The 20,049-nt window shown below is 44.4% G+C and overlaps 1 protein-coding gene across 6 annotated transcripts in view; it reads left to right on the forward strand.

Moving 5' to 3' along the window:
- Sfi1 (SFI1 centrin binding protein) overlaps window positions 1–20,049 on the forward strand; it is a 70,166-nt gene that overhangs the window by 23,007 nt on the left and 27,110 nt on the right. For all 6 annotated transcript variants that reach the window (XR_008722025.1, XM_055624121.1, XM_055624120.1 and 3 more), the window contains exons 5-9: window positions 1,333–1,443; window positions 3,174–3,268; window positions 10,319–10,436; window positions 12,294–12,396; window positions 16,019–16,175. Coding sequence is in view for 5 of the 6 variants with exons in the window: in XM_055624121.1 (XP_055480096.1) it covers window positions 1,333–1,443; window positions 3,174–3,268; window positions 10,319–10,436; window positions 12,294–12,396; window positions 16,019–16,175 (584 nt within the window). In the remaining variant the exon portion in view is untranslated. The remainder of the gene's footprint in view (window positions 1–1,332; window positions 1,444–3,173; window positions 3,269–10,318; window positions 10,437–12,293; window positions 12,397–16,018; window positions 16,176–20,049) is intronic.

Genomic DNA, 20,049 nt, shown 5'->3' on the forward strand with positions numbered 1-20,049 from the left:
TATGCCAGGAACCTGCAGAAATTATGGAAAAAAGTTTCAAAAGTGATTTGTAGGCCCGGCTGTTATGACTGACTTCCATAGCCTTCTTGTCCTCAGCAGCAGCACTCACCTTTGTTTTTGTTTTTGTTTTTGTTTTGTTTTGTTTTGCTTTTGAGACAGGGTCTCAATATGTAGTAGCCCTGGCTGGCCTGTGTGGACCAGATTGGCCTCAAACTTCGCAGAGATCCTGCCTCCGCCTCACAGTGGATTAAAAGTACTCACTACCCTGTCTTTCTTTCTTTTTTCTTTTTCTTTTTCTTTTGAGCAGGTGTTTTCTTTGTTAATATTTCTTTGGTCTCTTGCTATGGTTATAATTGTCCTTTCCAGATTTCAATTAAATTAGCATCTGTGTTCCTATTAAGTAGTGGTTTGCTTTATTACTGTAACATTTATAAATGAAATGTTATTACCACTTTTTTAGTAATAAAAACATTTTTAGGACTAGGTATGAGAGCACATAGCTGTAATCCCAGCTTTTGGCAGGATAAGCCAGGAGAATTAGGAAATTAAGGCCAAAGTGATTTATGTTTAATAAAAACAAAATGTGGGGCCTTGCTGTTGCCAGGTATGGTGGCACACGCCTTTAATCCTAACACTCTGGAGGCAAAGGCAGGCAGATCTCTGTGAGTTTAAGGCCAAGCTGGTCTGCATAGTGAGACCCAGGACATCCAGGGCTACACAGAGAAACCCTGTCTTATTTAAAAGAATCAAAAAGAAAAATAAAAAAGTAGTGCTGGTTCTCTGGACTTGGGCTCAATCTGTGGAACCTGTGCCGTAGCACCTGTCCATACACACAGGTAAGAGGGACTGAAGAGTCTCTTACTTAGTCTAAACAATTCAAAACTGTTGACAATAGCTTTAATTTTCATTAAGTTTGTATATGAGGTGTGTGGGTGTACACATGCCATGACACATGTATGGCGGTCAGAGGACCGATTTGTAGACTTACTTCTCTGTTCCCACCTTTTCATCGTCCTGGGGCTCAAGTTGTCTGGCTTCTGTGGCTCATCTATTGTCACCTCACCTGCTCCCCAAAATTGTAGTTTTTGATTCCCTCACAGTGTATCAAGTTTTCAACTTTCCCTTAATATCTGTAATAGTTGAAATCTTCAGTGTGATTCTTAGTCTTGTTCAGTGTATGTCATACTGAACTTGTGAGCTGACGATCAGTGTGCCAATTTCCATGCTTTGGTATTTTACCTGAGAAGGTAAGGGCAGTGTGGCGATGACTGGACAGAGATACCAGCCCAGCAGCCTCACACGCAACTTTCTCACGTTCTCCCATCTCCTTAGGCTTTTCCATGATCGGAGACTACTGCAGAAGGTCTTTGGAGAATGGAAAGAAGAATGGTGGGTCTCCCAGAGAGAATGGAAGCTCAGCGTCCGAGCAGACTGTCACTACAGGTCGGGTTCTGTGTCTCATTATGTTGTGCTTGTTGAAATACGGATTTCACCCTGTATCAAACAATTACTCAGTGTCTCATTTCTGTTCCCAAGGAGCAAAGTTTTGGATTGCTTTCTAGTGTTTTGTAGTCCTTCAGAGAGTAAGTAGATCCTTTGTGGTTCTGTCTGTTCATGCTTGTATGCATGCTCGTCTGATTCAGAAAGCTGTTGGCCATGCTGAAGACTTGAGAGCTTCACTCATGGATTCCATACATTTCTAAATCCCAGACTTCTGTTTTGTAAAATAATTAGTTCTAGCACACTGATTATGACCAACAAAGGGTGTGTCCCATATAGGCCATTTGGAAAATAGAGAGGCTGGGTCAGGTAACTGAATGGGAGAGCAAGTGTTAGCCTGCAAGGTTTAATCCTCAGCACCAAAACACTGTTAAAAAACAAAGAAAAGGGGGCTGGAAGGATGGCTCAGTGGTTAAGAGCACTGACTGCTTTTTTAAAGGACCCAGGGTTCAACTCCCAGCACCCACGTGGCAGTTCTTCTGTCTGTAACTCCTGTTCCAAGGGATCTTGACACTCTCACACAGACATACATGTAGGCAAAACATCAATGTATATAGAATGCAAATAAATAAATTATTTAAAATGAAACAAAGGAAAGGGGGAAATTAGTGCTCACAATTTTATATGGCCTTAAAATTATTGTTGTTGTTGTTTTCAAGACAGGATTTCTCTGTGTATCCTTGACTGTCCTGGACTTTTTTGTAGATCAGGCTGGCCCCAAATTCACAGAGAGCTGCCTGGACACTGCGTCCCAGACTGCTGGGATCACAGTTGTTCCCTGCCACGCCTTACAAAATTCTTCAAAGGCACATTTTTACACATTAATTAAAAAGCAAAACAAAATCATACACACCTGTTTGTAAGACGACGATACTCCCGTTGAAGACACTTTAGGTTCTTTGACTGGAGTTCTGATTTAGTTCAGATTAAAAAAGAGACAGGTTTGTGAATTTGGAAAGCAAAGTTGCCTTGGAGCACTGAAGCTCCTTCAGTCATATGCTGCTGTGTGGAGAGTGACTTCTCCAAGGAGAGATCATAGTTGTAGAAAATGAGTTTAGCTGAGGGCTTACAGGGCTTGGTTGAGTCAGGATCATCGTTGCCTTAAGTGCAGAACATAAAACTAAGATTACTTACCAGTTAAATACAGAAACAGTGTGTCTGTTAAACTAAGAAGGGTGGATGAGAGGAAGGAACTGGAACACAGAGGAAGGAACACTGTGGAGAAGAGGGAAGGTGGCAGCTTAAGCCATTTTCTCCATATGGGGGCTTTGCCTGCATTTATGTTCATGCCCCACGAAAATGAAATACCTCCAGAAGAGGGCGTCAGATCCCCTGGAAATGGAGTAACAGGTCGTTGTGAGCTGCCGTGTGGGTGCTGGGAACCTAACCCAGGTCCTCTGGAAAAGCAACTAATTGCTCTTAAACATCTCTCTATCCCCAGTTTTGTTTGTTTGTTAAGATGGTTCTTCTATCAAGGTTCAGAACAGACCATTACTTCCCGCAGGATTTTCTTGTGCTAATCCCGGGTAGCACCCACACTCCAAACAACCCTAATGTCTACTAATTTGTTCTCTACCAAGCACAGGTTTTCCCCTTCTAAGTTTCTAAGTGCAGGTGTGCCGGGTGCAGTTACCCTGTCTCACTGTAAGTACCGTTTGCGTTTGGCCCCTCAGGTACTACTTGTATAACCTGATGTTCCAGAACTGGAAGGCCTTTGTGCAGCAGCGACGGGAGATGAGGAAGGCATACCACAGAGCCGAACTTCACGGTGAGAGAGGGGAGAGTATGTCTGAAGAGGCCTTGACTGGCCCTCCCGGGAGTTCTGAGAAAGAGAGCCATGTGTGTGGAAGAGAAGACTTGATTTCCTTTCTTGTTCGCAGAGTGTGATCTAGTTGAACCTGTCTGATCAGATGCTGTCTCCATGTGGGGTCTCGTGGACTTTTGAAGCTCAGTAGGCAGGGTGTGTGAGCTGACTGGACCTGGCCTGCTGGTTTGCCTTAAACTCAACGTGGCACATCCGCTCCCCCACAGTGTAGAGCTTGTACTTCCTCCCTTCCCTGTGTAGGTAACAAGCCTTGCTTAGGTTGGTTTCGGTCCTCATGCTTCAGCAGAATTTATCTAGTTTTCTGCTGAAGGAATCACCTGTGCTCGTCTTTTCTTTGCTGTGCCCTGACAGCAATCCTCACATTCCTCTTGCGTTGGTAGTTTTCTGTCAACTCTTCGAGTTTACTCCCTCTGTGTTTCTTGTACACATAGCTTTGAGAGTGGTTGGGCAAAGATTAGCCCTCACCACTCTTGAAGTTCACTTGGCCACTTGCCTCCTTTTTTTGTTTGTTTTTTGTTTTTGTTTTTCAAGACAGGGTTTCTCTGTGTAGTCTTGGCTGTTCTAGGCTCACTTTCTAGACAAGGCTAGCCTCAAACTCAAAAAGATACACCTGCCCCTGCCTCCCAAGTGATGGGATTACAGCCAGCTTTCAGTTGGCTCCTCTTAATGAATGACTCAAGATGCCTTGGTGAGACCTACCTGTTCTCTTCTCCGCTGCCTCTGCCCACACTGAATACGCACATCTTCTCTCTCCTCAAGATCCAAAAGATGCAGGCCCATTTTCATGTTGTTGTTTTGGTTTTCAAGACAAGCTTTCTCTTTGTAGCTTTGGCTGTCCTAGACTTGCTTTGTAGATCAGGCTGGCCTGGAATTCACAGAGATCCACCTGCACCTCTACGTCCCCGAGTGCTGGGATCAAAGGCGTGTGCTCAGCGTATTTTCACTGATTAATTGATTTTACCTCATGTGGCTGGATGTTTTACTTGTTTGTGTGTGAGAGCCACGTGCATGCATTGCCTGCAGCGGCCAGTAGAGGACATGAGATCCCCTGGAGCTGGACTTTCAATGGGTTGTAAGCTGGGACTTGAACCTTGGTCCCTTGGAAGAGCAATGAATGCTCTTGACCATCTCTCCAACTTTGATTCAGGTCCATTTTAAGTATTACCTTCCTACCCAAGTGTGTTGATACATGCCTGTAATCTCAGTACTCAAGAGGCTGAAGAAAGTGGTAAGTTTGAAACCAGCTGGGGCAACATAGAAAGTTCTAGTCTAGCCTCAGGTAGGTCTCAGAAATAACTAAATAAGTGTCAAATGTTACCTTTCTTGTCTAGCTTTCTCTCCTCTCCCCAGCATAGTGGGTTCTTTGCTGTCTGTATTTCCAAGGTGTGAAGAGCTCTTACGTAGTTATCTTAGTTTAACGCTAGACATGCTGATTCCATGTCTAATTGGGAATCAACTGAGTGTTTTCTCCTCCTGCTCTCCTTCTCCTCTTCCTCTTCCTCTTTTGGTTGTTATTTCTAATTCTTTTTTTTTTTAAGTTTTATTTATTATATATATAGTGTTCTGTCCGCATGTATGCCTGCAGGCCAGAAGACACCAGATCTCATTATAGATGGCTGTGAGCCACCATGTGGTTGCTGGGAATTGAACTCAGGATCTCTGGAAAAGCAACCAGTGTTTTTAACCTCTGAGCCACCTTTCCAGCCCCCTATTTCTAGTTCTTATATGCTAAGAATTACTCTTTTTGGTGTACAATTCTATTATTTTGGCAAACGCAGAGTTGTTTTTGCATACAAAACTACAAATTGCTATCTGAAAACTGGGGCGGCTGTGCTGCTATGCGCCTGCAATCAGGCGCTGATTAGCTGATCAGCACTGAGAAGCTGAGGGAGCAAGCAGGTGGGTGGCTTCAGATGCACGGTGGGCTCCTGTTTCAAAAACAAAACAAGCTGGCCACACACACCTTTAATATCAGCACTCAGGAGGCAGGTGGATCTGTGCGCAGTCAAAGACCAGCCTCATTTACGTAGTGAGCTCCAGGACAGCCAAGGCTACACAGTGAGACCCTGTTTCAAAAAAAGAAAAACAAGAACAACCCCCCCCAAAAGAAAAACCCCAAAGAAGTAAAAACCTCCTATAAAATAATATTATATATCTTATTAATTTTATTAATACATAATCTATTCTGTTAATGAATAATATATATTCTTATATATATTAAAAGGAGGTTTGAGAGCGTGGCTTACAGGCTGTGCTAGAAGTAACCAACAATGGCTGTCTCTTGATGGAAAGGACAAGGATCTGGTAGTTGTTCTGTCCACAGGATTGGATGTCTCAGTAGTCCGAATCTGGGGCTAGATGCTACTGAGTCCCACCCAAGTATTTTTAAAATATATATGATAGGTTATATATTATGTATATTATAAAAGTATATATATTTTAAGGCAAGCAAAGTGCTAGAGTAATCTTAGCTCCTTGGAAGGCTGGGGCAGAGGTCAGTTGAACTCAAGGATTCAAGACAAATCTGGGCCACAATGAAAGACTCCCTTCTCAAACAAAGGTGTGTGTTCATACTTCCCTGTGTGAATGTCTTTTGTGGTTCTGAGCCTTTTGTTAAAGTTATGATTTGCAGGTGTTTTCTCCTAGTCTGTGGTTCGTCTTTGTATTGTTTTTTAACTTTGATGTTAAATTGATCCATTTTTATTTTTGTATTATATTATTAACATCATACCTTAACTGCCAAGATGACAAAGATTTTCTTCTGTGCTTCTGAAAGGTTGTAGTTTCATACATAAGCCTTGCGTAGCTTGCAACCTTGCTAAGTTCATGTTTGTTCTAGGCACTTTTCTGTAGTTTGTTTTTTTGTTTGTTTGTTAGTTTCTGTGTGTTTGGTTTTGGTTTTTAGAGGCAAGGTTTCTGTGCGTAATAGCGCTGGTTGTCCTGGAACTCACTCTGGCCTTGAACTCACAAAAAAGTTTTTATTTTTATGTATGTGACTGTTTTGTTCACATGTATTTATGTGCAGTGCCTGCACAGCCAAGAAGAGGGTGTTCAGATTCCCCGGACAGGTGGTTGTGAGCCACCATGTAGGTGTTGGGAACTGATCCTGAGTCCCCTGCAATGGCAGCCAGAGTGTTTAACCGCTGAGCAGCCTTTCAGGCCTCTGTCTTGGTTCTTCTGTGGATACTCAGACCCACTGTGAGGCAAGACAGTTGACTTTTCCTTTCTTGGCCTCCTCAGCACTGGATCCAAGCGCCTGCTGCCCCACCCAGCCTCTCAGGCGGGTTCTGAGGGACCAAATTCAGATGCTCATGCCTGTGCAGCGGGCAGCTCCCCAGCCACCCTCCTCCCCTTTTATGTTAACACAGGGTTTTAGGAAGTTGCTCAGGCTAGCTTCAATTTTTTGTGATCCGCCTACTTGAGTCTCCTGAATGAGCTGACATTATTGCTTTGGTAAACGTTCAGTAAAATCAATCTCTGATTAAGTCCTCTATATGTGGATTCTTCTTGATGAAGTGTTTTTAGCTTGAATTTAAGCTTCAGTAGCTGTAAGATGATTTGTTCCCTCTTTAGTGAACTTCCAAGAAATTGGCTCATTTTAATATGGTATCAGATTTATGAGGTGATAGTTTTGCATTATTGTAGTATGCAGACTCTATAGTCATAAAGTCACAATCCTCTTGATTTTACTTCCAAAGACCAGACGTTGCTGTACAGTCCCAGTTGATGTGAGTGCTGAGGTCATGGGCACATAACCCTGAGAACCCTCCTTCCTTCTGAGAATGATCATTTGTGCCTGCTGCCTTTCTTCTTGTCAGTCTGCCTAGAGCATCACCTGTTTTGTTGATGTTTCCAACTGTCCTAGTGTCTTTCTTTGGTGTGATAAAATGCTGACCAAAACCATCCTAGGGAGGCTTTTGTTAAGGAAGCCAAAGCAGGAGCTTCAGGCAGGAACAGAAATAGAGACCATGGAGGAAATCTGCTCTCTGGCTTGTTCCACTTGACGATGGATTGTGTCTGGTAAGGTGAAGTAAACCTTTTCCGTCTCAGGTTGGCTTGGGTCATTATTTTATCACAGCCGTAGAAGGTAAGCAAGTAAGATAACTGGCATTTGTGTCCATGTGTTCTCTGTCGCTCCTGTTTCCAGTGTCTTGATTGTATATTCCCTTCATTACTTTGAACTTCCTTCTGCAAGCTTTGGTTTTGATTAGGTCTTCTCTTTCTAGGTTTTTTGTTTTGTTTTTGCGATAAGATCTCACTATATAAAGTTATGGCTGTCCTAGAACACACACACCTGTTTTAACCACTTAGCCATCTCTCCATCCTATTTTTAGATTTAAATATATAAATGTTATTTTTAATAATAGGCTCATCTTAAACTCACAGAGATATAGCTGTCTCTTCCTCTTGACTGGTGTGATTAAAAACCTGTACCACCATGCCTTTTTGTAAATTAAAAAGAAATGCTTTGTTTATATGTGTATGTATGTTTGTGCATATATGTGAGTGCCCATGGAGACCAGAAGATGTTGTTCATTTACCTGGAACGGGGTTATAGTTGTAAGCTCTTCAGAGTGGGTACTAGGAACCAAACTTGGGTCTTCTGGAAGGACAGTGCTTGGTTCTTTAACCCCAGCATGTGGGAAGCAGAGGTAGGAGAATCTCTGTGAGTTCAAGGCCAGCCTGGTCCACATAAACAATGTCTTAAAAATACCAAAAAGGGATGGGGAGCGCACCACTCTTAACCACTTAGCCATCTCTCCATCTTGTTTCTAGATTTTTAAAATATATATATTTATTTATTATTATTTTTAATAATGTTTAGTGCGCCAGGTGGTGGTGGTGCATGCCTTTAATCCCAGTACTTGGGAGGCAGAGGAAGTAGATCTCTGAGTTTGCTGATCTGATCTACAGAGTGAGTTCCAAAATAGCCAGGGCTACACAGAGAAACCCTGTTTCAATGCTCCCACTCCCCAAAAAAATAAAAGAAAAAAAAAAAAAGAAAGAAAGAAAAAGACAAGGTCTTCTATGTAACCTACACTGGCCTTGAACTTTTTAAAATATATTTCTTTTAGCCAGGCTCAAGTGCACACCTGTAATCCCAGCACTCTGGGAGGCAGAGGCAGGCGGATCACTCTTAAGTTTGAGGCCAGCCTGGTCTACAAATTGAGTCCAGGACAGCCAAGGCTCACACACACACACACATACACACACACACACACAGTACTATTTTTAAACAGAGTTGACACCCTGGCTCAAAAAAAAAAAAAAAAAAAAAAAGCATTTTTTTGAGTGATGTCATAGGACATACTGCTCTTTATGTATGAGTGTTTTGCCTTCCCATGTATATGTACAACAAGTGTGGCTTACACAGAGGTCAGACGAGAGTACTGATCCCCTTGAACTGGAGTTATAGACTGTTGTAAGCTACCCTGTGGGTGCTGGGAACTGAATCGGATCCTCTGCAGTAATAGCCATTGTGCTTAACTGCTGAGCTGCCTTAAACTCTTGATTTCTTTGCTTCAGTATCTTTCAGTTAAGGATTTCTAGTGTGTTCCATTATGGTCACAGGATACTATTTAGTATGATTTTGGTTCTTTTAATATTTTAATTTTTATTTTGTGGCATAAATTCTTTTTTGTTTGGTTAGTTGGTTTGTTTAGTTTTGGTTTTTGGCAACAGGGTTTCTCTGTGTAGTGTTGGCTGCCCTTGAACTCACTCTGTAGACCAGGCTGGCTTTGAACTCACAGAGATCCGACTTCTGCCTTTGCCTCCCTGATTGCTGGGATTAAAGGGGTGTTTTATATTGTAAGTGATATGCATACTCTTGATCATGTGACTCCTGCTGCCTTCCTTGTTATTTGTAGTTATAATGGATATAGCTGAATGTTCTGTAGTGGAAAGGGAAAGCCAGTTGAGTTTTTGAAGATGAAAAGTTGTTCCATGGTTGGGAAAATGGGTGTCAGTAAAGTGCTCTGCGAGGAAACCATAAGTTTGGATCCTTAGAACCCATACACAAAGCAGGCGTGCCTCCTCTCATGGCGTTGGAAGTAGAGGCAAGAGGATTCCTGTGGCTCTTTGGTTTACTAGTCTAATTTAATTGGTGAGCTCCAAGTTCACTGAGAGGCCCTGACTTGAAAAGTAAGGCCAGACAGACCTAGTAGTGTGTACACCTTTAATCCCAGCACTTTGGGAGACAGAGGTAAGTGTATTTCTGTGAGTTTGAGGGTAGCCTGGTCTTCAGAGGGAGTTCCAAATCATGCCGGCTACATAGAGACCTGGTCTCAAAAAAAACAAAACAAAGCAAAAAAACCCAAAAGGTGGAGAGGCAGGGGTGCAGCACAGGGGACAGAGTGCAGTTTGCCTTTAAATGCTGGTAAGCACCACAGCTGTCCTTTGTGCTGTCTTGAATCCTTGTTAATTTTCTAACACTACTCAGTGTTTCCAGCAGAGGGCACTGGGAGGCTGGACAAGAGATGAGTACTGAAAGTCCTTAAGCTGTTATCATAACCCAAAGTAATATCTCCCTCCCCACCCTTTAGATGCTTTCTTACATTTGTTTGTTTGTTTAATGTGTGGGGGCTCCTGTATACCATGGTGCTCACGTGAGGTCAGAAGAAACCTGCAGGAGTCAGTTCTCACCTTCTTCTGTGTGGGCTCCAGGGGTTAAATTCTGCCATCAGGCTTGCCAGCAAGTACTTTTAATCAGAGTCAGCTCACTGGCCCTCTCCACCCTTTTTATTTTTCAGATTTTACTTTTAATCATGTTCATGTGTTTATACCAGGGTGTAGAAACATGCAGGTGCCTTCAGAGGCCAGAAGAAAGGCATCAGGTCCATCCTGGAGCTGCAGTCATAGGCGGTTGTGAGCTGCCCAGCTGGGCGCTGGGAACTGAACTGAACCTCTGCAAGAGTAGTGGATGCTCTTAATTGCTGAGCCATCTCTCCAGTCCAGTTTCCACCTTTTAAAAACATATCCCTTTGATGTCTCTAGATTCAAAGCAGAAGATGCGCCAAGCCTGGAAGTCCTGGTTGATATACATGGTTGCTCGAAGGACCAAACTTCACATGCAGACTACTGCTCTAGAGTTTAGGCGGCGGAGTGTCATACGGTGAGTGCATGGGGCAGGACAGGGCAGCAAACATCGTTTCACCACGAGATTGATATGATTCTTTAATCTCACCACAATGCTTAGAATACAGGTGATACCTAGAAATACCCATTGATAACATCCAGCTGTAATACTGAATTGTTATAGCAACGTGATTAATTCTGATTAAATGCTTACAGTGTCCTAGGCCTATGTTAACTTTGTGTGTATAATTTTTGGTGGCAGGGGTGTGAGCTGGCTAGTTTTATGTCAACTTGAAACAAACTAGAGTTATCTGAAAGGAGGGAGCCTTAATTGAGAAAACACTTCCAAAAGATTGGGCTGTAGGCCTGTAGGGCATTTTCTTAATTAGTGATTGATGGGGGAGCGCCCAGCCCATTGTGGGTGGTGCCATTCCTGGGCTGGTGATCCTTGGTTCCATAAGAAAGCAGGCCGAGCCAGCCATGGCGAGCAAGCCAGTAAGCAGCACCCCTCCATGGCCTCTGCATCAACTTTTGCCTCCATTTTTCTTCTCTATTTGAGTTTCTGTCCTGACTTCCTCCAGTGATCATCAGTGATGTTAAAGTGTAAGCCAAATAAACCCTTTCCTCCCCAAGTTGCTTTGGTCACAGCATTAAAATTCTAATTAGGACAGGGTGGTACAGGGGCGTGAACTTAGGGTCAGTCACATGGTTGATAAATTCTGCACCACTGAACCATGCCCCTAGCTGCCCAACCCCCTTGTAGACCACACTGGCCTTGAACTCACAGAGATCTGCCTGCCTCTCAGAGTGCTGGGATAAAAGGCCTTTGCCACCGGGACCAGCTCCTTATCTGTCTTTTTACTTTTTATTTTGAGTAGTCTGGCTTTGAATTCTCTCCATAGCCCAAGCTAGTTAGTGCTAGGCCTTCAACCTTCATGACTCAGCCAAATAGTTGGGATCACAGATCTACACCAACAGGTGGGGCTGTGTATGCATTATAAAGTATTTTATTTAATCCTTGGCATAAATCTCTAAGTACATTCCTACATCCATCATCATGTACAGTAAGTCTCAGGAAAGGTGAAGGACTTATCTGAAGTTTTGTAAATTGTCATGGGGGGGGGAGGGAAGAAGATAGGAGGGCAGGACCAGGAGGAGAGGAGGGAGGGGCCTCCGACAGGGATGTAAAGCGAATAAGCAAACAGACAACAATAAGACAAATAAACGAGCGAAGGGAAAAAGGGGTCTCATTCTCTGCTGCAACCACTGCCCTGCACGCCGGCTCAGCAGCGCTGCACATGCGCTGTTTTGACTCTCCACACATGCAAAAAGCTGCTTTATAACTGGTTTGGGCTTTGCCCCTTGTGGGTCTCTGGGTCCTGAGTGTCAGGACTGTGAAAGCAGCTGAGGAGAGATGGCTGCTGAGCACAGCCTGCTGGCTTTACAGCTGTCCTTACTTGGATCTGAGTCCTTGCCTCAACATGTGTTTCTTTCTTAGTTAGCGTTTGTTTCTTTTAATGGGTAGAGATTGCTGGCTTAGTCCCTCTCCCATAACTTTTTTAAAATGTCTGTTTTTATATTATGTGTATGGGGGTTTTGCCTGCATGTATGTTTGTGTACCAACTCAGGTTGTCAGACTTGGTGGCAAGCACATTAACCCGCTAAACCATCTCTTTGTCCCTAGGATCGCATCTCGATTTTTTTTTTAATGCGCAGCAATAGCAGTCTGGCAGGTGTCAGTAAAGAGATGGCACTGTGAGGGAGAGAGACTTGGGCTAAAGTTCGGAAGCACAGCTTTAATTTAATGGTTCCCTTTTCTGGTGAAAAGGGAGCCTGCGCCTCTCCCTTCCCTCCCTGACCCGCCCCCTATTCCATCCCTGATTTGCTCTTTCAGTTTCTGGTGGAGCAAGTGGAGGTGGCGACTAGGACAAGCCCACGCGGAGCACGTTCTGCACGAGGCAGCTGTGACGCACAGGGCCCTGAGCCTCCAGTGGCAGGTTTGTCTGGCATATTCAGCCTTTGGTGTTCTAGGGCGTCTTCTCACTGCTGCTGCTTGTCAGGAGGGCAGCTCTGGGGAGACGGCTTTGAAGAGCAGCATGGGAGGAGGCTGCAGCAGACGGCACTGCTGTTGGGAATATGTACGCACTTGCTCTCTGTGAGACTTCCGTGCAGAGCTGAGTTTGCTTACTTTGTTATAAGCTGTCAGAAGTATGTTCTTACCTCCTCATTGCTCTTCTGTGGCAGACTAGAAAACCAAGACTGGGAAGAAAACCTTGCTACTTTTCTCCCACAGGCTGTTTGGTTTTTGGTTTTTGATACAGAGTCTCACGTAGTCTGGGCTGGCCTTGAACTTGCTATGTGGTGGAGGATGACCTTGGTCTTCAAATCCTCTTGCCTCACCTTCCAAGTGCTAGGACCATGCTCATCACTGAAACTCACCACTCAGTGCAGTGAATATATTAATAAACACACTCAGACTCTGAAGTCACCTGCACACACTGGACATACACACATGTAATCACAGAATGGAAAGGACTGTCCTGAAGGCTGGAAAGATGAGTCAGTGGGTGAGGGCACATGCTTCCCAGAGTCCACAGTGAGTAGGTGAGTAGCTCACAGCTGCCTCTAGCTCCAGCTCCCGGGTACCTGCTGGTCTCCTCGGGCGCCTGGCCTCAGGTGCATATACATGCACACAGACAGACACATGTACATAATTAAAACTAGAATAAATTCTAAAAAAAAAAAAAAAGAGTTAAGAAAGAAAACTCCAAGTGAGATTTTGGCATGAAGGTAGTTGGAGTGTGTGTGTTTATGATTTATTTTTGTATAAGTTTTTTTGTTTTTTGTTTTTTGTTTTTTCCCTGAGGCAGGGATTCTCTGTGTAGCCCTGGCTATCCTGGACTCACTTTGTAGAGCAGGCTGTCCTTGCCTCCTGAGTGCTGGGATTACAGGTGCACCACTGCACCTGGCTCATGTATATAAATTTTTTTTCCTTCATGTTTGTATGTGCACCACGTGTGTGCCTGGTGACCATGGAGGGCAGAAGAGGATATCAAATCACCTGCAGCTGGGGTTCTGGGAATCAAACCAGAACCCCAATCCTCTAAAGAGCTTTCAGGGCTCTTGGCCAATGAGCCATCTGTCCAGCCTCAGATTCTGTTTGAATGTGACTGATAGACAGGATTATGCTCATGGAGAGATTAAATGTGACTTCAGAAAAGGAATCCTTTGGTGACTCCAGGCCTAGGCTGAGCAGCTGCAACGGTGGAGTTGCCTTTTACGGAGATGGGACCATGAAGGAGAAGCAGCCTTGTGGGGAAGGATGGGAGGAGAGGTGTACTCTTCACCTAGTGCTCAGCCTGATACTCCGAGCCACAGAGAAGTGCAGATGCTAAGGAAGCATCTGAAATACTCAGGAAGGGTCCAGGCAGGACCCCGTCCTCTGAGTCCTTGTCAGAAGAAGGCTTTTAAAGCCAGACAATTAAGTGAATGAGTGGAGTGTCAGGAGGGGTTGTGGCACAGGCCTTGTGAAGTCGGTGCAAGAACAGGTATCCAGCAGAGAAGGTGCTGTCTGCTGGGTCACACTCAGTTCTGCTGGGTCAGGCAGGGTGAAGGCAGTCTTGACCTTTGGGCTGAGCCACGTGGAAATGGTTGATAGACTTGATTGATAAGCACAATTTCCGTGAGCTCATGGGAATATTTTCAAAAAAGCCTCCTAGGGAGAAGTTACCAACATGTGTATCTTGAGTTTGGGAAGGAAAGAGCTAGTGTCAGCCGGATGGCACAGTGTGCTAGAGGGTGAACCCCTGCTTCGGGGTTGAAAAGAGTGGGTGATCTATACTCTTCACCCTCTTTAACCCTGTTTAAAGGGTTTCTCCTGTGTAGTAGCCTAGCTATCCTGGTCACTTTGTAGGCCAGGCTAGCCTCAGACTCACAGAGATCCCCCTGCCTGTGCCTTCCAGGTATTGGGTGGGATTAAATTTGTGTTCCACTGCCATTCAGCTCTTTATTCATGTTTTGACAACTGCAAATATATTTTTTATTCCTTTTTAAATATTCAGGAAAAGGGGGAAGGGGCCCTGGAGAGATGAGTTAGCGGTTATGGGCTTGAACTTTTCCGGAGGATCAGAGTTCAGTTCCCAGTACCCATATCACGTGGCTCAGAGCCATCTGTAACTCCAACTCCAGAGCACCTGACTCCTCTAGCTTGCACAGGCACTTGTGTCTGATCTAGAGCCCAGTACAGAGTCACCTACTATTTTTGATTGTCACGTCCTGAAAGGCATTTAAAATTATCTTATAATAAGTGAAAAATAGTACATTTATTCATTTATTTCTCAAACCTAGAAAGTAAAAGCTGCAAGTACAGGAGGGGGCAGATTTCCAGTGATAGACTTGAGAAGGCAAGAGAAGATGCCATGTAGCCGTGGTAGGTTGACCTTTGCCCCCAGTGTCCTCAGTTGGGAGAGCAGGGCAGGAAGAGTTGGTAGTTGGTGCAGCCTGCAGAAAATTCTCTCGATTGCCTTTTTCTTTATGTGTATGTGCTTGTGTGTGTATATACATGTGTGTAGGCTGCCCACAGAACCCAGAAGTGGGCACTAGCTCCCCTGGCGCTGTAGTTACAAGTGGTTGTGAGACACCCAGCATGGGTGCCCATGTATGAATCAGCACTCACTCTTAATCACGGAGCTGTCTCTCTAGCCTGCTGCTTTAGTTTTTGGGGGACTAGGGAGGATGGTATTCACCGAAGAGACTGGAAGGAAGAGGTGTTATAGATTTAGAAAAAGAAGATATGAAATCTTCATTTATCTTCAAACCAGGGCCTGTGTTACGTGTGCAGATATATGAGACCTTCTCATGGGTGCGCAGGATACTCTTAAAGGGACACTGTTGTCAACCCTCACCTTTACAGGCACACCTTCAGGAAACGTACAAGAAAGGCCTCTTGATAGGCATCCCCCTACTTTCAAAGAAAAGGCAGACCTACATTCATTCTAAATTGGAATTTACTGTATTATACCCCAAAGGTCCTTGTTTTTTGTCTTTTGATTTTGTGTGTGTGTGTGTGTGTGTGTGTGTGTGTGTGTGTGTGTGTGAATTGTCTGTGTGCTATGTATGTGTCTTGCAACCTCAAAGACCAGAAGAGGGCGGTGGACCCCTGGAACTAGAGTTACAGATGGTTTTGAGCTACCTTGTGGGTGCTGGGAAATGAACTCAGGTCCTCTGCAAGAGGAACAACCATTGAGATATTTCTCCAGCCCCTTCATTATTCCCTTCTTAGGACAACATTTTTATGATTCACAGTTGCATAGAACTGTCACAGGCATTTAAAACAGAGTAGCCATTGACTTTGCTTCCTTGTATATTTAGGAACAATTTCATGTCTCTCCTCAGTTACTTCACCAGCCCAGCTCAGCTCTAGTTCAAAAGCGTTCTTGAATCCCATCATGTAATTGCAAATGACTTTTAACAACTGTTTTATTTTTTTATTTGTAGCTTCTTTTTTTCCCCCCAAGTTTGTTTTGTTTTGTTTGTGGCAGGATATCATGTAGTCCAGGTTGGCCTCAGGCTCCCTGTGTGGCTATGGATGGCCTTGAACTCCCGATCTGGTCTTTTCAGGCTTGGTCACGGTGGCAAGAACAGCTTCTAAATAGGCACCGGGAGAGAAGGAAAGTGATCACTGCTGTGCGACACCATCAGCGCTGTCAGAAGCAGAGGTCTTTGAAGGCTTGGCTTAAATACCTCCACATCTGCAGAGTAAAGCGGTGGCACAATGGTGAGTAGGAAGCCTAGGCTCCTGGCCAGGCCTCATCAGTTCACTCTCCCACTGCCCCTGGCCCTTCAAGAAGAGGAATTGCACAGTTTTGATGACAAGAAATTCAGAAGAAAAGTACATTGTTCTGGGTTCTCATTTATTTCCATTTGGCTTTTATTTCCTGCTCTTTTCTTTTTTAAAAAATTTATTTATTTACTATATACTATATATACTATATATATATATCATATAAATACTATATACACATATATAGTATATACTAGTATGTATATATAGTATATATTACTAATTATATATGATATACTACATGATAAATAATGTATATATGATAATATATATTATATATTTTATATAATGTGTGTGTGTGTGTGTGCGCGCGCGTGTGTGCTCTGTCTTCTTGCACACTGGAAGAGAGAATCAAATTCCATACAGATGGCTGTGAGCCACCATGTGGTTGCTGGGAATTGAACCTAGGACGTCTAGAAGAGCAGTCAGCGCTGGTAACCATTGAGCTGTCTCTGGAGCCCCCATTTTGGCTGAACATGCTTAACTTTTATTCAGATTGTCTTAATACAGTATGATTACTACATGTATTATATTTCAGATGGGGCTGTCCATATTGTGATGAGTAGGACGATATCTGCAGCTTTGACTGTTCTTGTCTTACCACTGTAGTACATCTGTATCAAGAATGCTAGTTTTAGAGATCATTTGTAATTTTAGAATGACTTGCCTTTTTGTCTTTATTAATACAGTATTTATCGATTTTGTTTTTCAGAACAGGGTTTCTCTGTATAATGAGGGTCCTGGCTGCCCTGGACTCACTTTGTAGATCAGGCTGGCCCTGAACCCACAGAGATCCGACTGCCCTTGCCTCCTGAGTGCTGGGATTAAAGGTGTGCATCACCATGCCCAGCAATACAGGATTTATTAATCTTCTTTCCCCCTGTCAAACCCTGAGCCAACCACTTTCCAGACTTCCTGGGAAGGTACAGGAAAAGGAACATACATGATAGAGAAGACATGGGAGGAAGGACTGTGGCAGGTGGAGGTGGAGGCAGCTGCTTCTCATGTTGAAGAGGATGAGAAAAGCCACCTTTAGTCAAAAGAGCCCCATGGCCTCTGAGAGGGCAAAGCTTAGAATCACATGCGACGTGGGCTGTTGCTTCAGAGAAGGGTTTCTGGCATAACCAGTACTGAGACTCCCCAGAGGGTCCCAGTTCAGCCCAGAGCCAGCTGCCTCAACTCTGGCAGCCCAGCCGAAATGAAATGAACTCAGCTGCTGTGAGTGAGCGTGGGATGGGATGGGGTTCTGCCAAGCCCAGGCTCTTGGACATCTTGTACATCTTGTCTCTGGTTCAACAGCTCTTGAGCTAGAGATTAACTTCATAGCTGAGTTCAGGAGTTAGCAGAGGTGAACTTGGAGCAGACATACAATTTTCAGGGCTAAGGGGCTGAGGCAGGAGAACTGCTGCAAGCAAAGATAAGATAGATGTTTTTATTTTTATTATTTATTTATTTATTTGTTTATTTTTGAGATAGGGTATTACCATGTAATGCTGAGGGGTCTCACTGAGTGGTCCTCACTGGCCTTGAGCTCTCAGAGACTTGTCTGCCTCTGTCTTCCGGAGCGCTGGGATTGAAGGTGTGTACCACCGTGCCCAGCTGGGTCACATCCTTACCTTTACTTAGTTAGGCATTTCCTGTTGCTAGATACTTGACCTGGACCAGCAGGGTGTTCTTCAGTGACAGGGTCCTAGGTGAGAAGTGGCCCGGAGATGAGAAAATAAAGAAGCTAGAATAGGTGGGGTCAGGAGGGCTTGTACAAGCTGTGTGTCATGCCAAGCAAACTTATTAGGAAGCGCAGCATCTTATATACTGGTTTCATGGGAGAACTAGGACAAAGGCAGCAGAAACTGTCACATAATGGGACTAATTGAGAAGCTGACAAGCAGTGTTGCACAAGGGCAGCACAGGCTATGTTAGGAGCATCAGGGGTGAAGCACACAGTTGCCTTGGGACTGTTGATCACAGCCCTGTATGGTGGGAAGAGTTGGGTTCTCAGTATCTGGAGCCATAGCTCCCACAGGTCTTGTCTGGCTCTGTCAATTATGTTTCTGGTTTTAGACAAGGAGCTGTACTCCTTCTTGGTACATCATTGCCTCAGGGAAAGCCTGGGATCAGCACAGCCCTCAACAGATAAGTGGATTGTTTTCATTTGTCGTCCCTTATGCAAAGGCATATTATTTGTGATACTGAAATTTTTTTGAATATGTTTTTAAGTGAAAAGGAAAGAAAAAATTTAACTTGTCACAGATTCTGTGAAAAGTTTGGCACTGTGAGATTCTCACAGTCGCCGTTTTTGGGGTTTAGATTCTCTGGTTGTTTTAGGATTGCTGTTGAGGGCTAGATTGACCCAAGGCTTTCACTTCTTCTGTAAAACAAGGATTATGTTTGGCATAAGACATAGCACAGACAAGACCTCCTGACCTCAGGTTTTCTATCTTCTTTATCTTCTCATCTCCTGGCCTCCCTCTTAGGACCCTGTCACTGAGAACAGCCTGTTGGCCCAGGTTACCCTAGGAGCATGATCACTGATGCTTTTTGCAAGCAAGCTTATTGAGTGTGCAGAGAAATGACTCACACGCTGGGCCAGACTCTAGATTAGGCTCTCAGGCTTTTGTCCATTTGAATCCCATTTACCTCCTAACCAACACTGTCTAGGCAACTTCCCTGTGTCTGTTGGAGCTTAGTGGTGGTAGACCAAGTCTACCGTTGCCCAAGGCTGGAAGGCAAATGCCTTTGGCTTTTGGGCTATTCGGCATGATGAGCTTTACTCATGCCCCTCCAGCTACAGTCTGGTTGGAGGTCTCAGTTCACCAGCTATCAGGTGATTAGCGTTGGAAGGATATGTAGCTGGCAGCTAGAGTCAGCACGGCTGAAAGCTCAGGAGGTCCTTTGCCAGCATGCTAACTGGAGTGGTGTGTCCTGGAGACTGAGCCCACCAGGAACCATCCTCCTCGAGGCAGAAATCAAACAGTGTCTTTGCTAGTGTTGGTCACCATTCCTGCTTACCAGCAGCTAACTAGAAGCCTCACGCCTTCTGGAGAAATTTTTGTTTTGTTTTTTGAGACAGGGTTTCTCTGTGGGTAGTCCTGCCTGTCCTAGAACTTGCTCTGTAGACCAGGCTGGCCACGAACTCACAGAGATTTGCCTGCCTCTGCTTCCCAAGTGTTGGGATTGAAAGTGTGTGCCACCACTGCCCAACCGGGGAGACAGTGTTTGTAAGATTTTTTTTTTTTTATGTATATGAGTATGCTCTCTGCATGTACACCTGTATGCCAGTAGAGGACATCAGATGTCATTATAGATGGTTGTGAGCCACCATGTGGTTACAGGGAATTGAACCCAGGACCTCTGGAAGAGTAGACAGTCCTCTGAACCACTGAGCCATCTCTCCAGCCTGGGAGACAATTTTTTATTGCATCTTTGTCTTTTAGTTTGGTCCTGTTGCTGTTGTGGAGCTATGACCAAACCAACTTGGAGAAAGTGTTTGTTTGGCTTAGAGATTACAGTCTATTGTCAAGTGAAGTCCAGGCACCTGCAGGGTGTAGATCTAGAGTCGAAACTATGGAGAGATGCTGCCTCCTGGCTTGCCTCCTTCCCTCTCTCTCCCTCATTTACCTTTCTAAAATAAGGCCCAGACCCACCTGTCCCAGGACCACCCACAGTGGACCGGGCCCTCCTGTATCAATCATTTACCAATTAAGAAAAAAAAGCCTCACAGATATGCCACAGCCCAAGTTGATGGAGACAATCAACCAATTCCCTCTTCTCAGATGTCTGAAGTTGACAACCAGGATTAGCCATCACA

Source organism: Psammomys obesus, unplaced genomic scaffold (assembly GCF_907164565.1).
Source record: "Psammomys obesus unplaced genomic scaffold, mPsaObe1.curated_primary_1811, whole genome shotgun sequence".
NCBI lineage: Eukaryota > Metazoa > Chordata > Mammalia > Rodentia > Muridae > Psammomys > Psammomys obesus.